We start from the raw sequence: 20,567 nt of genomic DNA on the forward strand, positions 1-20,567 counted from the left end.
TTTAGACCAGAAAAAGTGAAGCACTTCACAGTGATTCCAGGGCACATAAAAGTTGCGCTCAGGTTACTGAGACCAGATGAGACAGTTGACAGTGAGTATTCTGCTTACCTTTACCTCCACATAGTGGTTTCTATACTGCACAACAACGTTTGCTGGCAATGAAGCAGAGGCTGCAGACCTACGCCGCCCTTTCTGTGCGTCTTAAAGTGTTGTTAAAGTTTCACAAAGTAAACAGTTGTGAAAGAGCAGTACACTACGCACACCAGTGAAACAAACTGTTTGGAAGAATGCCACATACTTCACCCTGGTAGCCTGCCCTTCATTGCCAAGAAATGCTGCCGAGCGGTGCATGCCGAAATAAACTGTTTTCAGCTGTCTTCGCTGTCATAATACCCTTATCACACGAGTATTTTTCGAGGAATATTTATGCGATCCTTTGTGCTTGCTGCAGACTCCCTGACGACATCTCTGGTCCCTGTGGTGCCTTTTCCAATGCCCCCTAAACCCCGAGAAGGCCCCACCCTTGAGGTGCAGCAGTTTCCCACAGATGTGGCGTCCGACAGTCACCCATTCTTTGCGTACCTCAACCACCTGTACGTTTACCCGAAGAGTCTAAAGTATGACAGCCAGAAGGCGTTTGCCAAGGTGCCTGCACTATTTTTTTCTACTTTAAGTGTTCTAACCATTTTTTTTTCATTGAATCCCAAGGGCTTTAAAATGGTGCTCAGAAACCATGCATGCCATAGGTTCCCTCCTGTTTGCCTAACTGAAGGATATATTCCAAAATGAGCTTGTAAATCTGCCAGCCCTTGAAAAAGGGCCAAATTCAGCGTTCCCAGCTGTCATGCTTTGCGACTTGTTCTTTCTCATGCTATGTGGCACTTCCTTTTCAGGCGAGAAACATATCATGCTGCGTAGAACTGAGGGACAGGGACGACGAAGGGACGAAACCTCTGAAGGTGAGTGTCAGAGAATGTTTGGGCCTGGGAAAGGAAATAGGAATAATTTCTTTTATTATTTATTATAATGCTACTATTTCCGCTTTCTAGTTATGCAGCCTCAAAATATGCACACATAATGCAATAGTTTAGCGGTGTTACGATTGCAGCTGATACGAATTTTAAATTTTGCCACGATGCATATTTGTACAATTCTTGGCCTAAAGCAGATTGCATACAGTTGGCAGAATTTAAAATTTTTTGCATGCCCTGTTGTGCTGTTGTGCCACTGTGAACGGTTGGTACAAATGCGGCAGTGATGACACACCCACAAGCGCCAAGCGTTGCCTTCACATCACAAGTGGCACGATCGCCAGATGCACAGTACACTCTGCAAGCAGGGAATGGTGACGTGCTTGCTGAGTAAATGAATTGCGTTGGCTGTAACTAGAACCGTATGAAGGATTTCTTGTGCTTCAGTATGCATGCAGATTGGTTCATTTCTTGGATGACTTGGATAGTTTCTGCAATCTCACGAGGTTATGATTATTGAGATTCTACTGTTTTACTTAGTTGTAGGAAACATTTAGGCTGCTTTGGAACCCTTATAATGCATTCAGTTAAGTTGAGCAAATCCAAACTAAATATTAGAGTTCACTCCCTTTGCTCACCGTAGCTTTGCTTTGTCTTTCTTTTATAACCAGTTTGGCATTTTACCTTGTTTTTATGTGATCTTTCTCATTTTACTAACTGTGCACTGACATTGTCACTTGCAGTTCATCTATGGCCGACCAGGGGAACCCCTCTTTGTCTCACAGTCGTACACGGCTGTGACACACCACTGTGTCACACCTGATTTCTATGAGGAGGTGAGGAATTTTTTTTTTAGATAAAATATCAGAGTTGCATGCCAGCCATGTTGTCAGCATATTGTCTAAAGAAGTCAGGGGCACCAGTCTGGCAGCATTCAGCCTTCTTTGTCTGTTCTTCAAACTAACAAAAATTCCACCCAAGTTTTTACGAAGCACAATGTAAAATTTCGGAATAGGGCACCAGAATTTCAGCAGATACTTTCCTCTGGCTAGTAGTATTAATTTCACTTGTTGGACTTTGGGCTCTCAGTGCGAAGTACCGTAGACAAGGTGTGACAGCACATGTGTGAAGGTGTAGGGAAAGTGTGTGTTAGCTATCTGATACTTTAAAAGCTTGTTAATTAGAACTTCACAGGACTGGGAAAAATGTTCGAATTATCCTATGTTCAGATTATCTGATGGCCTCAAAGACACTGACAAGAACAATTTGCATCACAGTAATTTTCCGTATTTACTTGCGTATTGAGCCACTTGCATAATGAACACACCCCCAACTTTTGCCGCTGGCAGTCTGCCCACAGTGACTCATTTGGCTTGTCCGGTTACACAAGCCTGGTGTTCATTATGTTCGCTTTATCACGCCACGATTGGGCGGGCACCGTCCACTGCCACAAAACCATCTGAACGCATGATAGTAGCAAACGCCTTTTGGAGCGAACGATGCTGAAAACTGCCGTCATGATCACGGCTCGCCAATTACTGGCTTTCGTATTGCATTCAATGCTTTATTGCGTGCACTCAGTATATCATCATCGTGTGTGTTTTATGCAGATGTGTCATGGTGCAGTTCGAAGAAGCGCTCATTCCATGATGAGAATCAGTGCCGAGCAATTGTCTTTGCTTCCTTTCCAGGTGAAAGTGGTGCTTCCGTTGGAGCTGCATGAACAACATCACCTGCTCTTCACGTTTTACCATGTGAGCTGTGACATCACCAAGGCGTCCAAGCGCAAGGAGGGCCCTGTCGAGAGCATTGTTGGCTACTCCTGGCTACCCCTGCTGAACAAGGGCAGGTCAGTCTGGCCTGTGCTCTATCTGCCAGATGGATTGAATCTGCTTAGTTGCTTAGCAGTATACTGTCTTTCTGCTCGGGTTGGCAGGCCTATTTAACTGCAGATGCAAGTGGCGAGTGATGTGCGTGCCGCTGTGAGAAAAGACCATATTCTTCAGTCCATGAGGGGCGCTGCCTTTCAAACAACAGTTTCTAAAAAATTCGCACATAAGTCATGAGAGCATTAACATGCACTTGTTCATTTGGTAGGTACTAAAAATGCTTGGAAGGTCTCTTCATTATATAATGCGACGAAGATGCATACTTTGGGCTGCTGCCGTGCAGAGATCTGGCCAGCACGCCTTCTTCCTGCAATCTTCCCCTTCGTTTTTCTCTTACTTCATTGACCAAAGCATTCATGCAGTTTTCTCTCACATTCCGCTATTTTCTTTTACAGCCAAATCTCATTATAGCGAATCACGCAGGACCGCAAGAAATCGTTTGTTTTTTTTAAATATTGTTGTAATGAAAATTTCGCCGTTATAAGCCACGGTGGTCAAACCTAGGTATGAAAATGTCGTACCTTGGCAGTAGGCATGCATGTAGATAAGCAAAATCTCAAATAAAAATGCTGCCTTAACTTCAAAGCTGATTAATTTGAAGAAATCAGTTATTTTCTTCTGCCACATGCAGCGCACGTGACCACACATTACACCACTACAGCACATACGGCTTCCACTTTGCGCAACAGCTCATAGGGTACATGATTGCACCGAGCGATGAAAGTACGGACTCTGTCCATGGACAAAGAAACATCAGAGTTCAACATGACCTCATTTTCAGTGTTCCCTGAAGTTTTAAAATCTGGTCTCGGTCTTTCAGAATGATCGCCGTGGTCGATCTGCAGAGGCCAATTCGCTTTTTTCCTGCATCGATTTCTTGCAGCGAAAGCTGCTTGCTTATCTTGGCATCTTCACTGGCTGCAATCATCGTCGGATCTCACACAAACTTCGCAATGAAATAATCCACGACAAAAAAACACCTTCCTACAGTCAAACCCGGTTATAACGAACTGCGTAATTCAACGCAATTTGTTCGCTATATAAAGTATTTCGCTATAACCAAACCCGTTTATAACGAACTTCAGTACCAAATTCGTTATACACGATGTCCAGACAGCGCAGCGAAAACGCACTAACTAAAGAAAAACCGTGCCGCTCACCATGAATCTACAAAAGAAATTTATTGCAGATAAATGCTCACTTATTTGCAGTAGGCAGTGATCTTCGCCTGAACACTGCATTTAACTCCATCAGCGAGAATCGCACTTTCCACACGTGACATCATTTCCACAAACTCCAGTCCGCTTCCCTGTATTCCGGAGCAGTATCGGCGCAGCAGATCGGTAGCAGCGAGGGCTTCGTGCAACGTCGGGCGAGGGCGATCGTCCTCCGGTGGCGGCTCCTCGGTCTCCTCGTTCGCACCAGATGCCAGCATGTCGGCAACAATTTCCGAGTCCAACGGGCTCGCTGTCACGGCTACGTTGTCGTCAACAGTGAGAAAATCCTCCAGGGCAACTTCTTCGGGCACAGCGTCCGGAACATCAGCGAGTTCTTCCTACAGCGTGGCAACATCGCTTCACTAGCAGCTTCTGCATCCTCTCGACATAGTCCAGCATGGTGAAAGCAGTTGCGGATTGTGGATTGCGTCACGTCTTGCCAGGCACGGTTAATCATTTCTATTGCGGCCAGCAAATTAACCTTGAGCTCGTCGTTAACCCGCAATTTCACCAACAGCTGCTCAACGACGCGTTTCCTGTAGCCCAGCTTGAAAGCGCGGATGATCCCCTGATCGAGGGGCTGCAAAACCGCTGTTGCGTTCGGTGGCAGGAAACAAAGCTATGTTCTTGAGCGTGACGCCGCAGTGGTGCGCAGAACAGTTATCGAGGAGGAGGCAAATCTTTCGCCCGCTCGTTGCAAGTTCCTCGTCCCAGCCACGCAGCCACGCTTCGAACAACGTTCTGGTCATCCAGGCCTTAGAATTTGAGTTGTATGTGACTGGGAGTGAAGTGCATCCTCACAGGCACATAGGAGACTTGAACTTGCCTATGACAAGCGGCCGCAGCTTTGATGAACCGTCCATGTTTGTCGTGAGAAGAACGGTGACTCGGGCCTTATTCAATTTGCCGCCATGGCACTTCTCATTCTTTAGCGCCAAGGTTCTGCTCGGCAGCAGTTGCCAAAACAAGGCAGTCTCGTCGGTGTTAAAAATATTGCACGGTTCGTGTCTCTCCGTGACAGCACGCCACACGTCTTGCACCCACTTTTCAGCACTCTCAGCGTCCACTGCTTGGCTTTCACCTGCAACCACCTTCCCGGTGATGGAGTAGCGGTCTTTAAATCGTTGGAGCCAACCACTGCCCGCTGTAAACCCCTCGACGTCCAGGACGAAGGCAAAATCTTTTGCCTTCTGTTGTAGCATGGGGCCAGAGACCGGCAGATTTCGCGCGCGAACGTCCAAGAACCATTGGTACAGCGCTGTCTCTACTTGGTCGTAAGCCGGCTTGCGGTGGCGAAAGCCGTCACCATTTGGTCGTTCCTGTGCATTGCCTCTGATGGCCGACTGGTTTTTCAAAATGGTGCTTAACGTGCTCCATGGAAACTTGAAATGCGCGGCAACGTCAGACTTCTTTTCGCCGCAGCCAACGCGGCGAATTATCTCCAGCTTGTCGGAAAGCGGTAGGGCACGCCGCTGCTTCGTCGTCATCTTGCAGGATGTAGCGCCGGAATGCAAGCCAGCAGCAACGTAGGCACGTCCGGAATCGTGAGGATAGCAGCAGCACGGCTTGCAAATGCGAACAAAGAAAGCTCCGAGGATGCGGGAAAGTTCGCCACTGACGCGTTCGTTGTTCGGAGGCTGCCTTCCCTTCGCCCAAACTTGAAACCAGTTCTGGCCGGTGTTGCTTCTTTCTCGAAGCGCAATAGGTCCGGAGCTGCTCGAACGTCTTTGATCACATGGTAGGCAGCTGCCGAATAGGAGCGCTGAAAAGAGAAGCTGGCCGATGGCGCGGATTTTAAAGGCTACTCACGCTACTCCGGGCGACGGCCGCGCATGCGTACAGGAGGGTCCCTCGTGGAAGCTGCTGTAGAGAGCCTCTCCTGCGTTTTACGGAAGCGTGGCATCGGCGCAGAAGCAGCAGAAGCACCCTAGCGGGCGCGTGATGACGTATGCGCTGTGTGAGACCTTGGGAAACGGAGCCGTCGCCAATCCCCCTCCCATCTGACAACGGCATGCGCTAGAAGTATTGCGGCCCGGCAGCGTGGGCTGCCTGGAGAGAACTCGGAGCCGGCACAAAGGCCCGCCCGTTGGCGGACGTTTGGCGACCGATCGCGCGCGCTGAGTTTGCTATATCCGATGTGTAGTTTGTTATAAAAAATACATTTTATATGCATAATGCTAGTGGAAATTCGAGTGTTCAATATAAAACATAATTCGCTCTATCCGAGTTCGTTATATTCGGGTTTGACTGTATACGCGCTAATGACCGACCGGTGAATGACACACAACACAAAAAGAAAAGGCAGGCGGCTAGGCAGTTAGGCCTGCTGGCTACTGCATGTTAAACCACAGCTTCGTGGTGGCGCTGGGAGGTGGCACTAGATATGTTGATGATGATAGCTACGGCCCATGGATCATGCACATAGAAACAGTGGTTTCTGCTTCATGCGAGAGTTGCGAGCTGCGGCGCTGTTAATTTTAGTCGTATTCATAATACTGATGTTCCTAGATTATAGAAGAAAAAATAAAGTATATACGTTATTCTGAAATATTTTTACATTGAAAACATAGGAAATCTGTCGGTGATCATCAAAAAATTTGTTAATTTGAAAAATTCGTTATTGTGGTGTTGTAGTAGTTAAACCTTGATATAACGAAGTTGTAAAAATTAGCAGTTTATTTCATTGTATCGAAATTTTGTGCTAGCATGCGGAAACATTACCAAAGCACTTGCCAGTTAAGGACTTAGTTTTTATTTCCTCTGAAAGTGGCCCGTGAACTTCTTTTGCGTCTGCTTAGCTATGAGAGATAGCCTCACACTGCATTCATAGGCCCACAGGGATTGCATCGCTTCTTTCTGTCCTGTTAAACTCGCATAGCGCCGCAGCACATCAATTGCATCAAGCACTTCACAGTTAGTTGGGGCGTTGATGCTCCAGGACTTGATAGGGCAAGACGCCATGATCTTTGTCTTTTCTGTAGTGCATATTAAATGGTTTGTAAATTGAATTTTGGGTCATAACTCGTCGACCTAGTGGGGACATCATATTCAGCCTGAATGAGCAAGAACAGCGTGCATAAAGACCTTCTTGGCTTGCCTACTTTGCAGCCCTTATTCAGTGAATCTAATTTTTGTGTTAGGTAGCTGTTGGTCTCAACATAAAAGCTTCATTGGTCTGCAGAGTTGGGCACTTTATCAATAAAGCTGATAAGTAATGTCAGCTCATAATTTTTAAGAGGCTGCAGCTGGCTTCAAGTAACCTACGATTACTAGGGCCAGTTCCAAAAAATTGGCTTACTATTTAAGCACCCCACCTTGTTGCACTTTCGCTGTATGGAAACAGCCTGGAAATGTATTCTTGCTCTGTCCAGGCTCAATATCGAAGAAGACATGTTGCCGGTCGCTGCCAATTTGCCCCCTGGATACCTCTCCTACAAACCTCTTGGCCTTGGCAAAGGAGTGAGTGTTTTGGTTCCATGCCACATCTGTGCACTTCTGCACGTAGCTGTTCGCTTTATTTGCCAAGATTGGGCGTTTGACTTTGCTAGTTTGGAGAGTGTTTTCATCATTGTCCATGCACCAACAGCTTACAAGAGTTTTCATCTTGTGTAACTTGTCTTTGGCTTCCTGCCTTCCAGTTCTGTGGTCCAGATGTGCGTCTTGTTGAAGGCGGACGTGAGCTGTTCAAGGTCGGGTTCAGGCTTGTCTCCACCGTCCACACTAAGGTATAGTTCAAGCGGTCTTTTAATCGTGATTGTGTAGTGATGGTGAGACCTCCTTTCAGGAAAGCAGTTTTTGCAGGAGTGAAATTTCCTTGTGCTGCTTTTAATGTCGGTATGTTGATTCACATTTACGTACAACAGAGGTGAAACAGCTTTCGTGTTTTACAGTTGTAAAGCACAGACACTGTTGTGCTGTAGTACGTAACATTGAAATTTATTCTAAAGCTCTCTAGACACGAAGTTTGGTTTTAATTAATGTTTAAGCTTATGTGTGACATCATGCACTCCCCTCAACATAGGCTGTCAGCAGTAACTTGCATAATATTTAATAGCTATGCTATTTCGCTTTGCAACTTTGTAAAGGTTGAGGCTTTGTGTTTACCTAGATAGTGTTTAAATTACTGCATGAGAAGGACAGCTTGAAATGTAAAAGCTCAAGCCAGACATTAAACAAAATTTCTTTTCATCTTTTGAGAGGTGTTGTGTGTTGGTGCTGTTTGCCTCTTCTCCAAGACAACCTGCTTTTCTGTATGCATCTTATCTCCAGGACCAACACCTTCACAATTTTTTTGTGCACTGTCAGAAGCTTCTGGAAACAAAAGTTCTAGGTCCTGACACAGAGACAAGCACTCTGCTCAAGGTATGCCCCTGCATGACTTTTCGGATTTGGCTGGGCCTGAAGTGTATACTTGTACTGTGGTCTCTTTACGCATGAATTTGAATGAGCTGATAAGGAGCAATTAGGCACAGCCACTTTCTTTCTTTAGCCGTAGTAATGGAGTTGTAGGTATGGCACTGAAGCGCGCCCTCTCTTCCGATACTGCAGAGTATAGTCTTGCATTATTTTTCTCCTAATGTAACATAGTACTTATTCTTTAAAGCATATCTTTAACAACTAGCAGCGCTCAGCATTGAAATTTGAGAGAGAAACAGATCAGCGGCAGTTACTATGTTGCATAGAAAGAAACTCAATATTCACTGGAGAAACATGCACTACTGTTTTCGTGTGCCTCGAACTCAGAGCAGCTGGGCTCCATGGCTTACATCCAGTCAATTTCAACAATACGGAAAGCAGGGTTTTAAAAGTGGAAGCTACATCATACAGTCCTCCGCTACCATTTTTGGAGTGCGATGCAGTAGCACAAAACGGTTTCGTCTCGTTCGGAGGATGCTTCGCTGCACTGTCCACGCGATGATGCATTGCGGTAATGCATGCGAAACGGTGAAACTGCGCATGGCCAATGTGCAGCTTCAGCCTACTAGAGACAGCATGTGGATGCGCAAGAGATATATATGTACAGTCGAACCCGGATATATCGAACTCGAAGGGGATCGCGAAATAGTTCGATATATCGATAATTCGATATACAGAAATCGGCTGTGACGGTACTTACGATGCGAAAAAACGATACCGTATTTATCGCGTAATCAACCCACTCGCATAATGAACCCACCCTCCACTTTTGCACCCGAGAATTTGAAAAAAAAAAAAAAAAAGCGTTAAGGCCAGCTTGCTCACATGCTAGCGACTGAGCGATCTCAGCGACGAGTGGCAGCGACAGAGCGAAAATTTTCCAACTTGTTGGAACTGCGTCCCTCTCGCCGCTCGAGCCACCGCGGCAGCTCAAAACAAGGTTTCTGTGTCGCCGCGGCGGCAGAAATCGCGAGCATTTTCGCTTGCATGTCGATGGCGCGCATCAGTTTGTTTCGGTGGTCTCATCCACAGCTCATTGGCAGCGTGCCAAGATGCTGCGCAGGGATAGTCAGGGCGGGTTATCTTTTTATAGCTCCTGCGATGGCGGGGAGCGAACTTGGCAGAGTGCCCATGATGGCTTGATTGCGCAAGCTTGGTTAGATTTATCAGGCCGCGCTTGGGGCGGGCGTCATGATCGCAGCAGCTGACCGCGGGCTTTCGCTGATTCATACATGCAAGGATAAACGACAAAAAAATAAAATAAAATAAACATCCCCGCAAAAAGAAAGAAAAAAAAAAAGAAACCCTGCCGCTTCTTAACGTCCGCAGCCGCCATATCTTACGCTACGCCGCGCGTACAGCACAACGATAAGAAAGGATCTCTCGCCAAAAAAAAAAAAAGAAAAAAAGAAAAAGCTGCCGCTTCTTAAAATCTGCAGGCGCCATAGATAGGTTCGCCGCCGCGCCGCACGCAGAGGGTTCACAACACATGCTGGAGTAAGCGTCCGACGTCTGTCTGAAAACGGGCTGAACTGGCTTGGCGCATGCGTTGCGGGTGCTGAAGGAGAGAGAAAGCTCAGCAAAAGAATGGGCACGCACATGGCTTGCAAACGTCATGTGTTGGCGCGCGGGAAACGACAACTGCAGATGCGCGCGCCTTTGGCGAATGGGCGCGGCGCTGCCCAGACCAGCCATCGCCGAACTGTCGCCTCTCATTCCTCATTCCTCACGTCAAGCGGCAAACGACCAAGGGTAATGCGATCGTCTTTGGGGAAGGCACACTTCCAGTGCGTGGTGCGGAGTTCGATATATCGAACGACCGGTGAATTAGAGTTTGATATATGACGCGGCTTTCCTATACTTTTACATGGGATTTTCAAGGGGATATTTCGTGAGTTCGATATAACCAAAATTCGATATATCCGGGTTCGATATAACCGGGTTCGACTGTATATGCATTAGAACAGTGTGACGCCATAAAAAAATAACAAGTGACGTGCCAAGCAGCATACGAAACAGCGTGACTGGCTCGTGCCTGGTCACACCTGTGGGTGGATCAAAAGTTAAAGAAGGCGAAGCTGAAACTATACGGCAAAGTTTTATTTCATAAATTGGGAACTTACGTTCATCACCGAGCCTGCCATAATGCGAATTAAGTGCGCATGTGTCACCGTTCCATGCCATTCAGGTTCGGTGAGGTCTATTTCGAAGATCGCTGGCCTGGTTGATGATACTTCGACGCGATCTCTATTGCAAATAAACCGGAGCAAGCCTGTCCCATGTCTGAATTAACGAGCATCCGACACCATTCGAGTACATTGACATTTATTGGGATTGCGCACCTAGTTCGAATTATCCCAATTTTCAGAGGTTGAATTAATTAGATTCAACTGTATATAATATGACTTAGCTGCTTTAAATTCGCCACTAGTTCTTGTCGGCATTGCATTATGCAAAAGATGTGCATTGTGTTATGCCTATTGGCATTTGCTGTTATTTTTTTGCAAAAAAGGAATTCATGCCAAAGTTGTGCCATTGAATGAGCATTTGTTTTGAAAATCCTGATTCCTGCCTTATTGACCTTGCATTCTTTTCGCTGTACTTATGTGTAGCATTTTAGCTTCCTGACAATTAAGTGGCTTACCTTGTTTCAGCTTGTATATTATGTTTCCAAGTATTATAGTGTACTTGAGAGGGTTATTGCGTCAATTTTTTTTTCTCCATCTTTTGGTTGCTGCATTTTTGGTTAAGATTTTCAACCTGGCCAGCTGTGAGCATTATTATCTGAGTGGCTACGGCACGAGCTGTTTACTTTTAGGATGCTTTGCATAGTTTGCAGCATGTTAGTTTGCTCTCGTATCTTCGCAAGTTGTCGCATGTTGATGGCATTGTCCGTTTGCTTGTGTCTGAGGTGTAAAATTTTGTTTACTGCATTTTAGGAAGAATTATTGTTGAAAACTTTTCCTGTGGACAGCTGAAATTAGGTTCGCAATAGTTTTGTTGAAATGCTTTAAGCAACCTTATAGCTTCTTTACTACTGTTCTCGAGCAAGCATGTAACGCATGCTTTACGAGCACCATTTGCAGTTTGCGCAGGCAGTTGGTGATACTATGTAGACAAGATTGTCCGTAAGGAGAATTTTGCTAAGAATGCACGCAGTCTCCTAACGTACGTTTCCATTCCTGAACAGAGATTTGTGGTTTTTAATGTTTGACAGATAATGACTAGTATAAATCAAGGAACTCGACTGCTGAATGTGATAGTGTGTCTTCTATTTAGTTGTCTCGGTCTAACTTTGATAATGTAATGTTATGACTTTTTTTGTGTGTGTGTTAGAAAAGTCTTTTGTTTTCGTTTTTAGTGACCCAGATTTATAAAAAGCTTGTATGTTGTTAGTTCCTTGGAGGTCTCAGCAGTATTCCTGCCTTTTTCAGATTGCTTGGGAATCGCTAGATGTTTGAGTGTATTCCTTTTCATGCTGTCATAAGCCACATGGTCTAGGCAGTTCAATCAGAAATGATTGGCCTAGATTTTTCACTTAATGGTAAAAGGGGAACAGAGGTGCACTGCTACGTAGAGGCAACCTTGACTCGAAAATGCAACAGTACACCGTTTAACAGCGAGTTGTTTAACAAGCTTTCGGGGTGGATGTGTTTTCTGTTCCTGCATGGGCTACTAATCTCTGCAACCTGCCCTCTCTTGGATGGAGTGGTGTTTTCGATTAACCTCTTGATTGGCAGCTTGGCATGCAGCATGATGTCATGGGGCAGCATGATCTGTGGTGCTAAGTGTGCGTCTTGCACATCGCACAGTTTTCACGAGCTCTTGTTTTGTGACCGACTAAACTGTTTTCACTTTTGCACCCTGAGAGCTGTGTAAATGGCTAGAAATTTGCTCTGAATTTATATTGTGGTACAAACATTCCTTTGTCTTCAATATTTTTGAGCCGGGGTGCATTTAGTGCAGACCAACACACATCTTGTGATGCAGAGATGTGTCTCTTGACATTGCTCTAATTGTGCAGGAAGAAAGTAATTTCGTCTTAATAAATAATGTCTCCTTACATTTACGGGTGGTTAATCACTTTGTTGGTTTCACTTTATGCCCAATCAAGGACTTTATAAAAGTTTTTGAATTGTTTCCGTGAGATTGAGATAGAAACATGTTCACGCAACTGTATATTATTTCCAGTACAATGCGTGTTGCCTTGTACCCGTTGAACACTGTCAGTATTATTGAGATACGGACTTTATTTAGAGCTCATTGGAGGAAAGATCAAATATCAATGGTATTAGATACCATAGATGTCAGATACTGCCTCGTTTATAAGCACTTGAAGCTAAGGGAACATGCTTCATGAATAATATAATCGAATATCAATAATGGAGAGATACTCTGCCACATTGGTTGATGCGTTATGCTGGTCATCCTCTAACTTCAGAAATTAAAAAAAAGGAAGTAGTTTGAATGCTGCATTGGTGAAAAAAACAGAAGTGCCGAGCCATAGTTGTCAACTGGAGGTGGCCACAGTGCATCACACATCAGAAGAACGACAGAAAAGCCCGAAATGAACCACCAGCATATGACACACATTGTACTCCGAACATGAATAGATGCATTGTTCTCGCAAAACAAAATGGGCTATGCACGTCATGAAGGCTTTTGTTTCATTCTGCGGAAATTTGGCAGAAAAGCTTGGTGTCTACAGCACCGCTGACATTGCTCACTAATGTTAGTAGTCTTTTTTGGATGCACAGAAAGCCAGACATTTCTGTTGTGCACAAAAGGCACTCTTGGTGCGGCTTTCTTGAAAGAGAAGGGGTGCCTGAAAGCCATTTTTTCAGGTACTTCTATTCGTAAACTACTATTCCTTTTCCCACATACTGCGGAGTCTTTCGTCATGTTCTATTTGTTGTTGTTGTTTTCTTTTGTTATTTTTTTCTTTCTTAATGCACTGTCGGGAAGGCCTTCTTCACAAAGAAAACTTCACAAAACGGGCCCATCGTGTTTTGGGGATGCTTCACTGCACGTTTCATGTGGTCAGGCATTGTAGTGAAGTGCGTAGTGCTGTGAAACTGCGGTGAATTCAAACACGTTTAGTATATTCGGTAATTTACGAATAAAAAATTCCGAATATCAGTTTATCAAAGAACACATATATTTGAATCGTATTCCAAATTTTGAATATCCACACACCCCTGGTTATCACATGTGTAGGGGATCAATAAACATATTATACAACCACTGTTTGCTGAACTTGAACATAGCATCTTGGAAACTTTGTTATCCAGGCAGATATTAACCAATAGAAGAATAGTGTAACTGTGTGGGAGAGCTTTACTACTCATGAGTTTGATGAACTGGGAACACATCGGTGAGGTTCTACTATACAAGGCATTATGATAACTTCCTTTTTAGTTGAATGGGCACAGAAGACCAACAACTATTCATCACTTCGACAGACATTTGGTATACCATAGATGGCGGAGTAATTTTAATGTAGTTGGACATAAAAACACCAAGTTTACAAATAAGGTGTATATGCAAATTAAATGCCGTAATTTGTCACCATCCTATAAATTGCACAATTATACAAGTGCCCATTGAAGACAAGTTAAGGTTGAATATATAGAATTTTTATTTTAAACTATACATTAATGGAATATACATTGTGTTTGCACTGTTCCATATAGAACGAGCTATCTTTGCATTTATCAGGTAAAACTCTACTACTCTCAAGAGCAGAAATTTTTATCTGGCACAAGTAATGGTGACATGCCCAAGGAGCTGCCTACCTCGAGGGAGCCGAGTACGTGCTTTATACATTCATTCAAACATTAAAAGCTCATTAATTCGAACTTCACGGGACCGGGGAAAAGTTTGAATTATCCGATGTTCGAATGGCCTCAAAAAAACTGACAAGAACCATTTGTATTACTGTAAATGTACCATATTACTCTATTACTCGCATAATGAACCCGTCAAGCCCCGATCTGTGCCTACCAATCTGGAAAAAAAAAAAAAAGAAAAAAAAAAAAAGGGCGTCAGTCGTGTCCCTCCATTTGGTGCCATCAGGGTCCACAGCACATTTCTTGGCAGTGTGCCAAGTGCGCAACTATAATGGCTTGTTTACCTTTTGACTTAACTCCAGCAGGGAGGAAGGGGCAGGGAAGCGAACTTGGCAATGTGCCAGCCCTTGTCTGGTTGTGCAAGTCTCCTTTTCACAATGTTCCCTTTATCATGCTATGCCGCCCTCTACTGCCACTCCAACCATTGGAACAGCAGCTTTTGAAGCCAACCATGCGCGCTGAGTGCCCTTCCCAGATCATAGCCTTTCATGGGAGTTGTCTGGGACTGCACGGATAGTACTTATTCATATTTCCAAATTAACAGGGCTGGAATTAATGAGTATTTAGTTGCGAGCTACGGAGGTTGCGCAGAAGAGAGAGGCCGCCGTCCCCTCCCTCCAATGCCGCCGCGCCAATCATGGCGCCATTTAAGTTCTACCCGCTCTTCCATGGTTTTATCTGGTTCCATCTTCTGTCCACGTTTTGGACGTGTGCAGGTTTTTTTTTTTTTTTACCGCGTGATGGTGCGCCAAGCCGCCCATAGGCAGCGGTGCATAGTTCGAATTATTCGTAGCGGAACCGACTCGCGTTCGAATTAAGGGGCTTTTTATACACATATCTCTATGGAGCTTGGCCAGACCAAGTAGTGTAGTTCAAATTATCCGAAAATTCGAACTTCCTTATCGAGGTTCGAATTAATGAGCTTTTATTTTGACACTGAACACGAACAGTTTTTTGAACCTACCAGTTCATAGATCTTCTTTATTCAGTATTGCTAACATTGTTGCAAATGATTCAATCTTAACACTATTAACATGCAAATAATATCTAAAACTATCTCATATTTTGCAATGGTTTTGGTGTGCGTAAAGTTTTAACACACTGAAAGGTCTTTCTGTTTGCTTACTATGCAATTAATAGGGGAAGCAATATTTGGCGCATATTTTTTAATGAATAGACTTCTTTTAGCATCTCTTTTAAGCTAGGCCTATGGAGGAAATTTCAGGAATTTTTCAAAACTGGGCTCTTTTTCCAAAGTGGCATGGTAGATCTTGTGCACAATTAGGTCTTATACAATCTGGTCTGCACTAAGTGCTAGCGAGGGAACCCACTAGCTGTGTTGTTGGGATTTTTCTTCTTAAGTTATGCGTAATGTCCTGAATAAAAGTAGCATTCGCTGTAAAAGCAACAAACCTCATAAGTACATCAACACTTAGTGCCACTGTAGAAGAAAAAAAAAAGAAGAAGCAAATTAATGTACTTTATATATGTATATATTAACATGCTACTATGAAACCTCTAAGTTCATCTTAGTTCTGTGCTCTAGCATTTAAACATCATTTAATTGGGTTCTCTGTCCAGATGTGTTTGTAGTGATTGCTTCTTTTATTATTATTATCATTAACTGTCATTTAAAGAACTAAATTGGCAGCTTTTCAAATTCACAGGCTACAGTCATGTGTAGTTTCGCTCAAAGCAACCTGCATCGCATGAACCTTGCCTGTATTGCATGGGAAGCTGCGAGATATGGCCAATAACTGCTGAGGCAGTACAGCATAGCGTATTTGCAAGAGAGGTGGCTCAATATCCTGCTCTCACTCTCTAGCAATACATTACAGGTTGTACTGAGCGTAGCTGTTTGTCAATGCGTACATTTATTCAGGACATTATCGCGCAACTTGTCACAGCGTGCAAAAGCTGTCAGAGGCGTGTGGTGCATGTCACTGCTTTTCCGGTGGTGAAAGAAAAGACGGCAGGTTGTGTGTGTGTGCGTGGCCATTGCAGGAACAGGCACTCCCCTCAATGGGCACTGAGGCAGAACGGGAAATCTCAAAGGTGGTCAAGGTTGGTATGCCTGCGGTTACACCGTGCGTGAACTTTTGCATGCTTGCAGTTCCTCTATGAGAAGCGTGCCTCGAAAAGCTATGCTGCCAAATTGATTTACAAAAGTTGTAAATCACATTACAGCTCTGGTTAGTGCATTGTCAATTCTGGAGAACCGAACCAGTAGGGGCAGGCTGTTGATTTCATCTCGTTCTATTCTACACCTTTGTAGTCCCTTCGTTTGCATGTTCGGATCTCACCAGCTTTTGAAGAAAAGGTGGCTGTAAGGAAAGCCATGCAAGTAGAAATGCAGTTACCGCCAGCCTAATTTTGCTTCTTGCCGTAGTATCATGCATCACTTGCACCAGATACATAGTAAGGGTTTGGGTATGGTTTTCATTTTGGGCTTTTAAGGTTATGTTTTTATCTGCAGACTTTTCATTTTGTACTTACCGATTGGCAGCGCTAAACCATTTTTTAACGTCAATTTAGTTGGCGGGCAATTCTGATACTGCGCTTTGGCAGTTCTACAACATGCGCCAGTATTAACTGAAATAGGACAGGGAAGAGAACTCCGGCATTTACAGATGACTTGCACTTTGTCTGTACATATTGATTCTGGCATTCCTTACCCGTAACCTGTTGTCACTACCAAATGCAGCTTGCAGGTGCCTGGATGTGTAATGTGTAGGTTACTATCGCAAGATAGGCTGCATTAAAACTTCATCTCATTCCAGCTTAACGATATTAAGCATGGGGCTGAAATAAAATAGTATATTTGACCGTATTTTTTCAGCCAAGTTTTTTATGCAAACTATTCGATTGGATGCTTGCATTTTCAGCCCCTGCTGCCTTCTTTATAGGTTTTATATGAAAGCTCGCTCTTTGTTCTTTACTTTTGACCACGCACCACAGCTGCTTAAAGGCTTCCTTTCTAACTAATACATGATGAAATTTGGCACTTCCAGCGAATATTCTCTGCTTAGTGGAACTGAACGCGTTTTTGGGGGTATGAAGTCGTGGTCTTGCATGTCATGTTGTCTGGAAAAATAAAATTTCTGTGCTAAGGTTGTTGTAGATATATGGCATCATATTGAGCATATCAGACCTTTAATGTTTGTCTTCTTGTAATTGTGAAATAATTATACTTCCTCTCTAAATGGTATATGCTCAGTCTCTGAGTTTGCCTCTCCTGACTGGCTGGTTTTACTTGCTGCTTATCTAGTAATTGCTAAATGTTTTTATAGTTCTTCAAAGTTTTGTTCTTGCTTCTTATATTGCAAAAGGTCCATAGCTGTTTTATACATAGTGAAGCATGAATGCATAAAGACCCTGAGTGTGTTGGTCCTTTGCTATCGAAGTATTCAAACTAGAGTAAACTTTCAGAAAATTTTTTAAGTGAATTGCATTTTAGCTGTGTGAGTGGTTTATTTTACCACAGTTTCTGTTTTGCTGAATTTTCGCTGCTGTGAAACTACTTTGTGATGTTGTTATGGCTTCGGCTTAGAGCAGAAATCAGTATAGCACAGTGATAATTTAGCGTCCATGTTGTATGTCCCGTTTATTGTGCACTATGGCAACAAGACTATTTATTGGGATCCAACAGACATTTATTTGGGAAGTGCAATAATATATTCTTCAATAATATACTTCAGGCTTGAAGCAGGCTGGCTCTTTAAAAATAAAGCATTCAAACATCGTTTCAGAATTACACTGTGGGTTCGAGGTCTTGTAATACTTTTTGTAATGTAGTGATAAACAATTTGGCTACTGCAAACCTATTGCGCGTTTAAAACGAATGGTTTAGCAAACAGGAGTGCTGTTTTCAAATAAGGCATGAGTAGCTGCACCATGACTGCCCTAAATTATCCCTGTTCTTTCTTTCTTCTTTTTTGTCATCACGGCAGGGTCTAATGTTGCTTTTTTAAATACAAAAAAGATTAGGACATTGCCAAGTAGTCTATGGCACCCAACTGACTGATTGTGTCTTCTGTAAAAACACAGAAAACCAGTAAATTTTGTTGCTGCGTATGGTTCAGAATTAACATGTTAGCCTAAACTTGGCTGTGTACTAGAGGTAGACAAGCCGTACATTCTATGTTGGGCTCAGGTGATAACAGATGCCAGGAGGGTGTAATAGTCAAAGAATGGTCTCTCTACTCGTGCCCTCTCCGCACTTTTCCTGCGGCATATTTTGCAAACCAATGACAGCCTCTGTGAACAATTGGTGTGTTGCGTAAAGCTAAGGACATACTTTGAGGGATATATGGTAACTTTTGTTTACGTTGCCGTTGTGCACTACATCGGCATCAACAAAGGCGCTGCACGCGGTGGAAGGCAGTGCCATGATCCACTTCCTGCCAACAACGCTGAATCAGCTTTTGCGGCTCCTCGTCAGCACGGGAAGCGAGGAAGTGGCATTAAATACGGTGCGCGTTCTCATCCACCTGGTGACCTGCGTGCATGAGGCCGGCCGTGAGGACATCTTGCATAGCTATGTCCAGGTGCGTGTGTTTTCTTAGTCCATGCATGTGGGAAGAGGCAGACCAGGAGAGAGAGCCCACAAATTTTATTCTCGTGGCATGCTGCTGGAGGTCCTTGCAAAGTGTTAGACAGTTCAGTACGAGACCTTGCAAATGTGAAATGGGAATGACGAAAGACTGGGTCATCGAAAGCTGGCGTAGAACTCAAAATCGGTTTGTGGGCAAATTTATGTTTGCGAATCAAAAGCAGCTCAGCAGTGGTTATAGCAGCGAGTGAGCTCATCTGACTTTACTTGAAGGAATAGCTGATGATCTCAGCAGTACTCGTGATAAACTGACGCCAATCTTATTGGCGCATTGTTTATTGCAAGATCCTGATAAGGCTTATGCGCTTTCTTTATGTGTGTTCTTCACGTGCTTTTTTCGCTTTCTGTTTCCAGTACATGTTTGTGACTGAACCACCACAAGGCTCTCAGCAGACAACGGTACACGAAGAGTTGACCAAAGCGCTGTCGTCACTGTTGGGTCCGGACAATGCCGATTTTTTGGTGGTGCACAAGTTCCTGCACCAGTCGTGGTTCTTCTTCCAGATCCTTGCAAAGTCCATGGCTCAGCACCTGATGAACACCGACAGGATCAAGGTAGGTAGAGAGAGTGTCTGGTGTGCATGGGTGTTGTACCATTGTGATCTGTCCAGGAAGACACCCAGGTGTTTTTTTTTTTTTTTGCTTGTTTTGCTAGCCTCATTGTTTTTGATCGGTAGTTTCTTTTACCTTGATGGCATTCTGTGGCGCATATGGACGCTCTTTCTTGTTTATTTAGCCTAGGGAGGGCCTTAGCCAGTAGGGTTTACTTCGTTAAGCTTGTTTACTACGTTTATCCTGGCTCAGAATGCACACCTTTGCATACATGTGCTCTAATATGAGCAAAATTATTCGTTCCTGTATAGCCACGTGTGAGCAGCGGCCTTATTGTAAGAAAATTATGCCTTAATTTCACAAATTGCTTTCTCAGATGGTGGAGGCTGCAGGGTTATTTTTTATGTTTTGGTTAACTAGTTAGCAGTTTTTTAGTGAATGAATTGGAACAGCACACCAAAAGCAGGGCAAAGAACAGAAGACACATATACGCAAACACTGCAGCGTACATATCTTTCGTTCATTGTCCCGTTAGTGGTGCGCTGTTTTCATTAAGCCATGTACCAACTGGCCCGGCATCTTTCCATAATGTAATTTCAGTGACTCATTACTGACCTAGCGAGCATACGTGCTGCATAGTGTTGAACAGAAAATGAAATCCTTATGGGCCACTTACATGTGAGCAGGCCTGAGCTACAGAAGGACAAAATTTATAATTTCGCATGCACAGGTCTCTTTGTAAGCATGTGCAGAGGTGGGTCTTTTGCCAAGTGGTGCACTTAATGCAGCAGTGAAAGCCTTTCCTTGCAGTTCTGACCACTGGGGGCCTTTTTATTTTTTTCTCTTTTTTTCTGCAGATGCAGAGGCATGAGCGGTTCTCCAAAGAGTACCATAACCGGGTGCGGACGCTGGTGCAGTGTCTCATCCCGCACATCATGCAGAAACACAGAGACCAGCGCAATGAGACCAGGCAGGCCAACCAGGGCTTGGCACACTTCCTTAAGGTGCATCCTGCTCGGCCATTGAATACTTGAGTGATTCCTTGTTCCACTGAGCAGGGA

General features: G+C 44.1%; 1 protein-coding gene across 4 annotated transcripts in view; it reads left to right on the top strand.

Moving 5' to 3' along the window:
• Positions 1 to 20,567, top strand: part of Ziz (dedicator of cytokinesis protein Ziz) — a 171,035-nt gene that overhangs the window by 98,716 nt on the left and 51,752 nt on the right. For 3 of the 4 annotated variants that reach the window (XM_084595167.1, XM_084595170.1, XM_084595169.1), the window contains exons 14-25: positions 6 to 91; positions 452 to 645; positions 894 to 959; positions 1,715 to 1,807; positions 2,663 to 2,820; positions 7,449 to 7,536; positions 7,716 to 7,802; positions 8,347 to 8,439; positions 16,347 to 16,406; positions 18,704 to 18,889; positions 19,309 to 19,509; positions 20,364 to 20,510. In XM_084595167.1, coding sequence (XP_084451293.1) covers positions 6 to 91; positions 452 to 645; positions 894 to 959; positions 1,715 to 1,807; positions 2,663 to 2,820; positions 7,449 to 7,536; positions 7,716 to 7,802; positions 8,347 to 8,439; positions 16,347 to 16,406; positions 18,704 to 18,889; positions 19,309 to 19,509; positions 20,364 to 20,510 — 1,459 coding nt within the window. The remainder of the gene's footprint in view (positions 1 to 5; positions 92 to 451; positions 646 to 893; positions 960 to 1,714; positions 1,808 to 2,662; positions 2,821 to 7,448; positions 7,537 to 7,715; positions 7,803 to 8,346; positions 8,440 to 16,346; positions 16,407 to 18,703; positions 18,890 to 19,308; positions 19,510 to 20,363; positions 20,511 to 20,567) is intronic. The other variant, XM_084595171.1, reaches the window with a different exon arrangement.

This window comes from Amblyomma maculatum, chromosome 2 (assembly GCF_055883805.1).
Source record: "Amblyomma maculatum isolate TAMU_Amacu chromosome 2, ASM5588380v1, whole genome shotgun sequence".
Lineage (NCBI taxonomy): Eukaryota > Metazoa > Arthropoda > Arachnida > Ixodida > Ixodidae > Amblyomma > Amblyomma maculatum.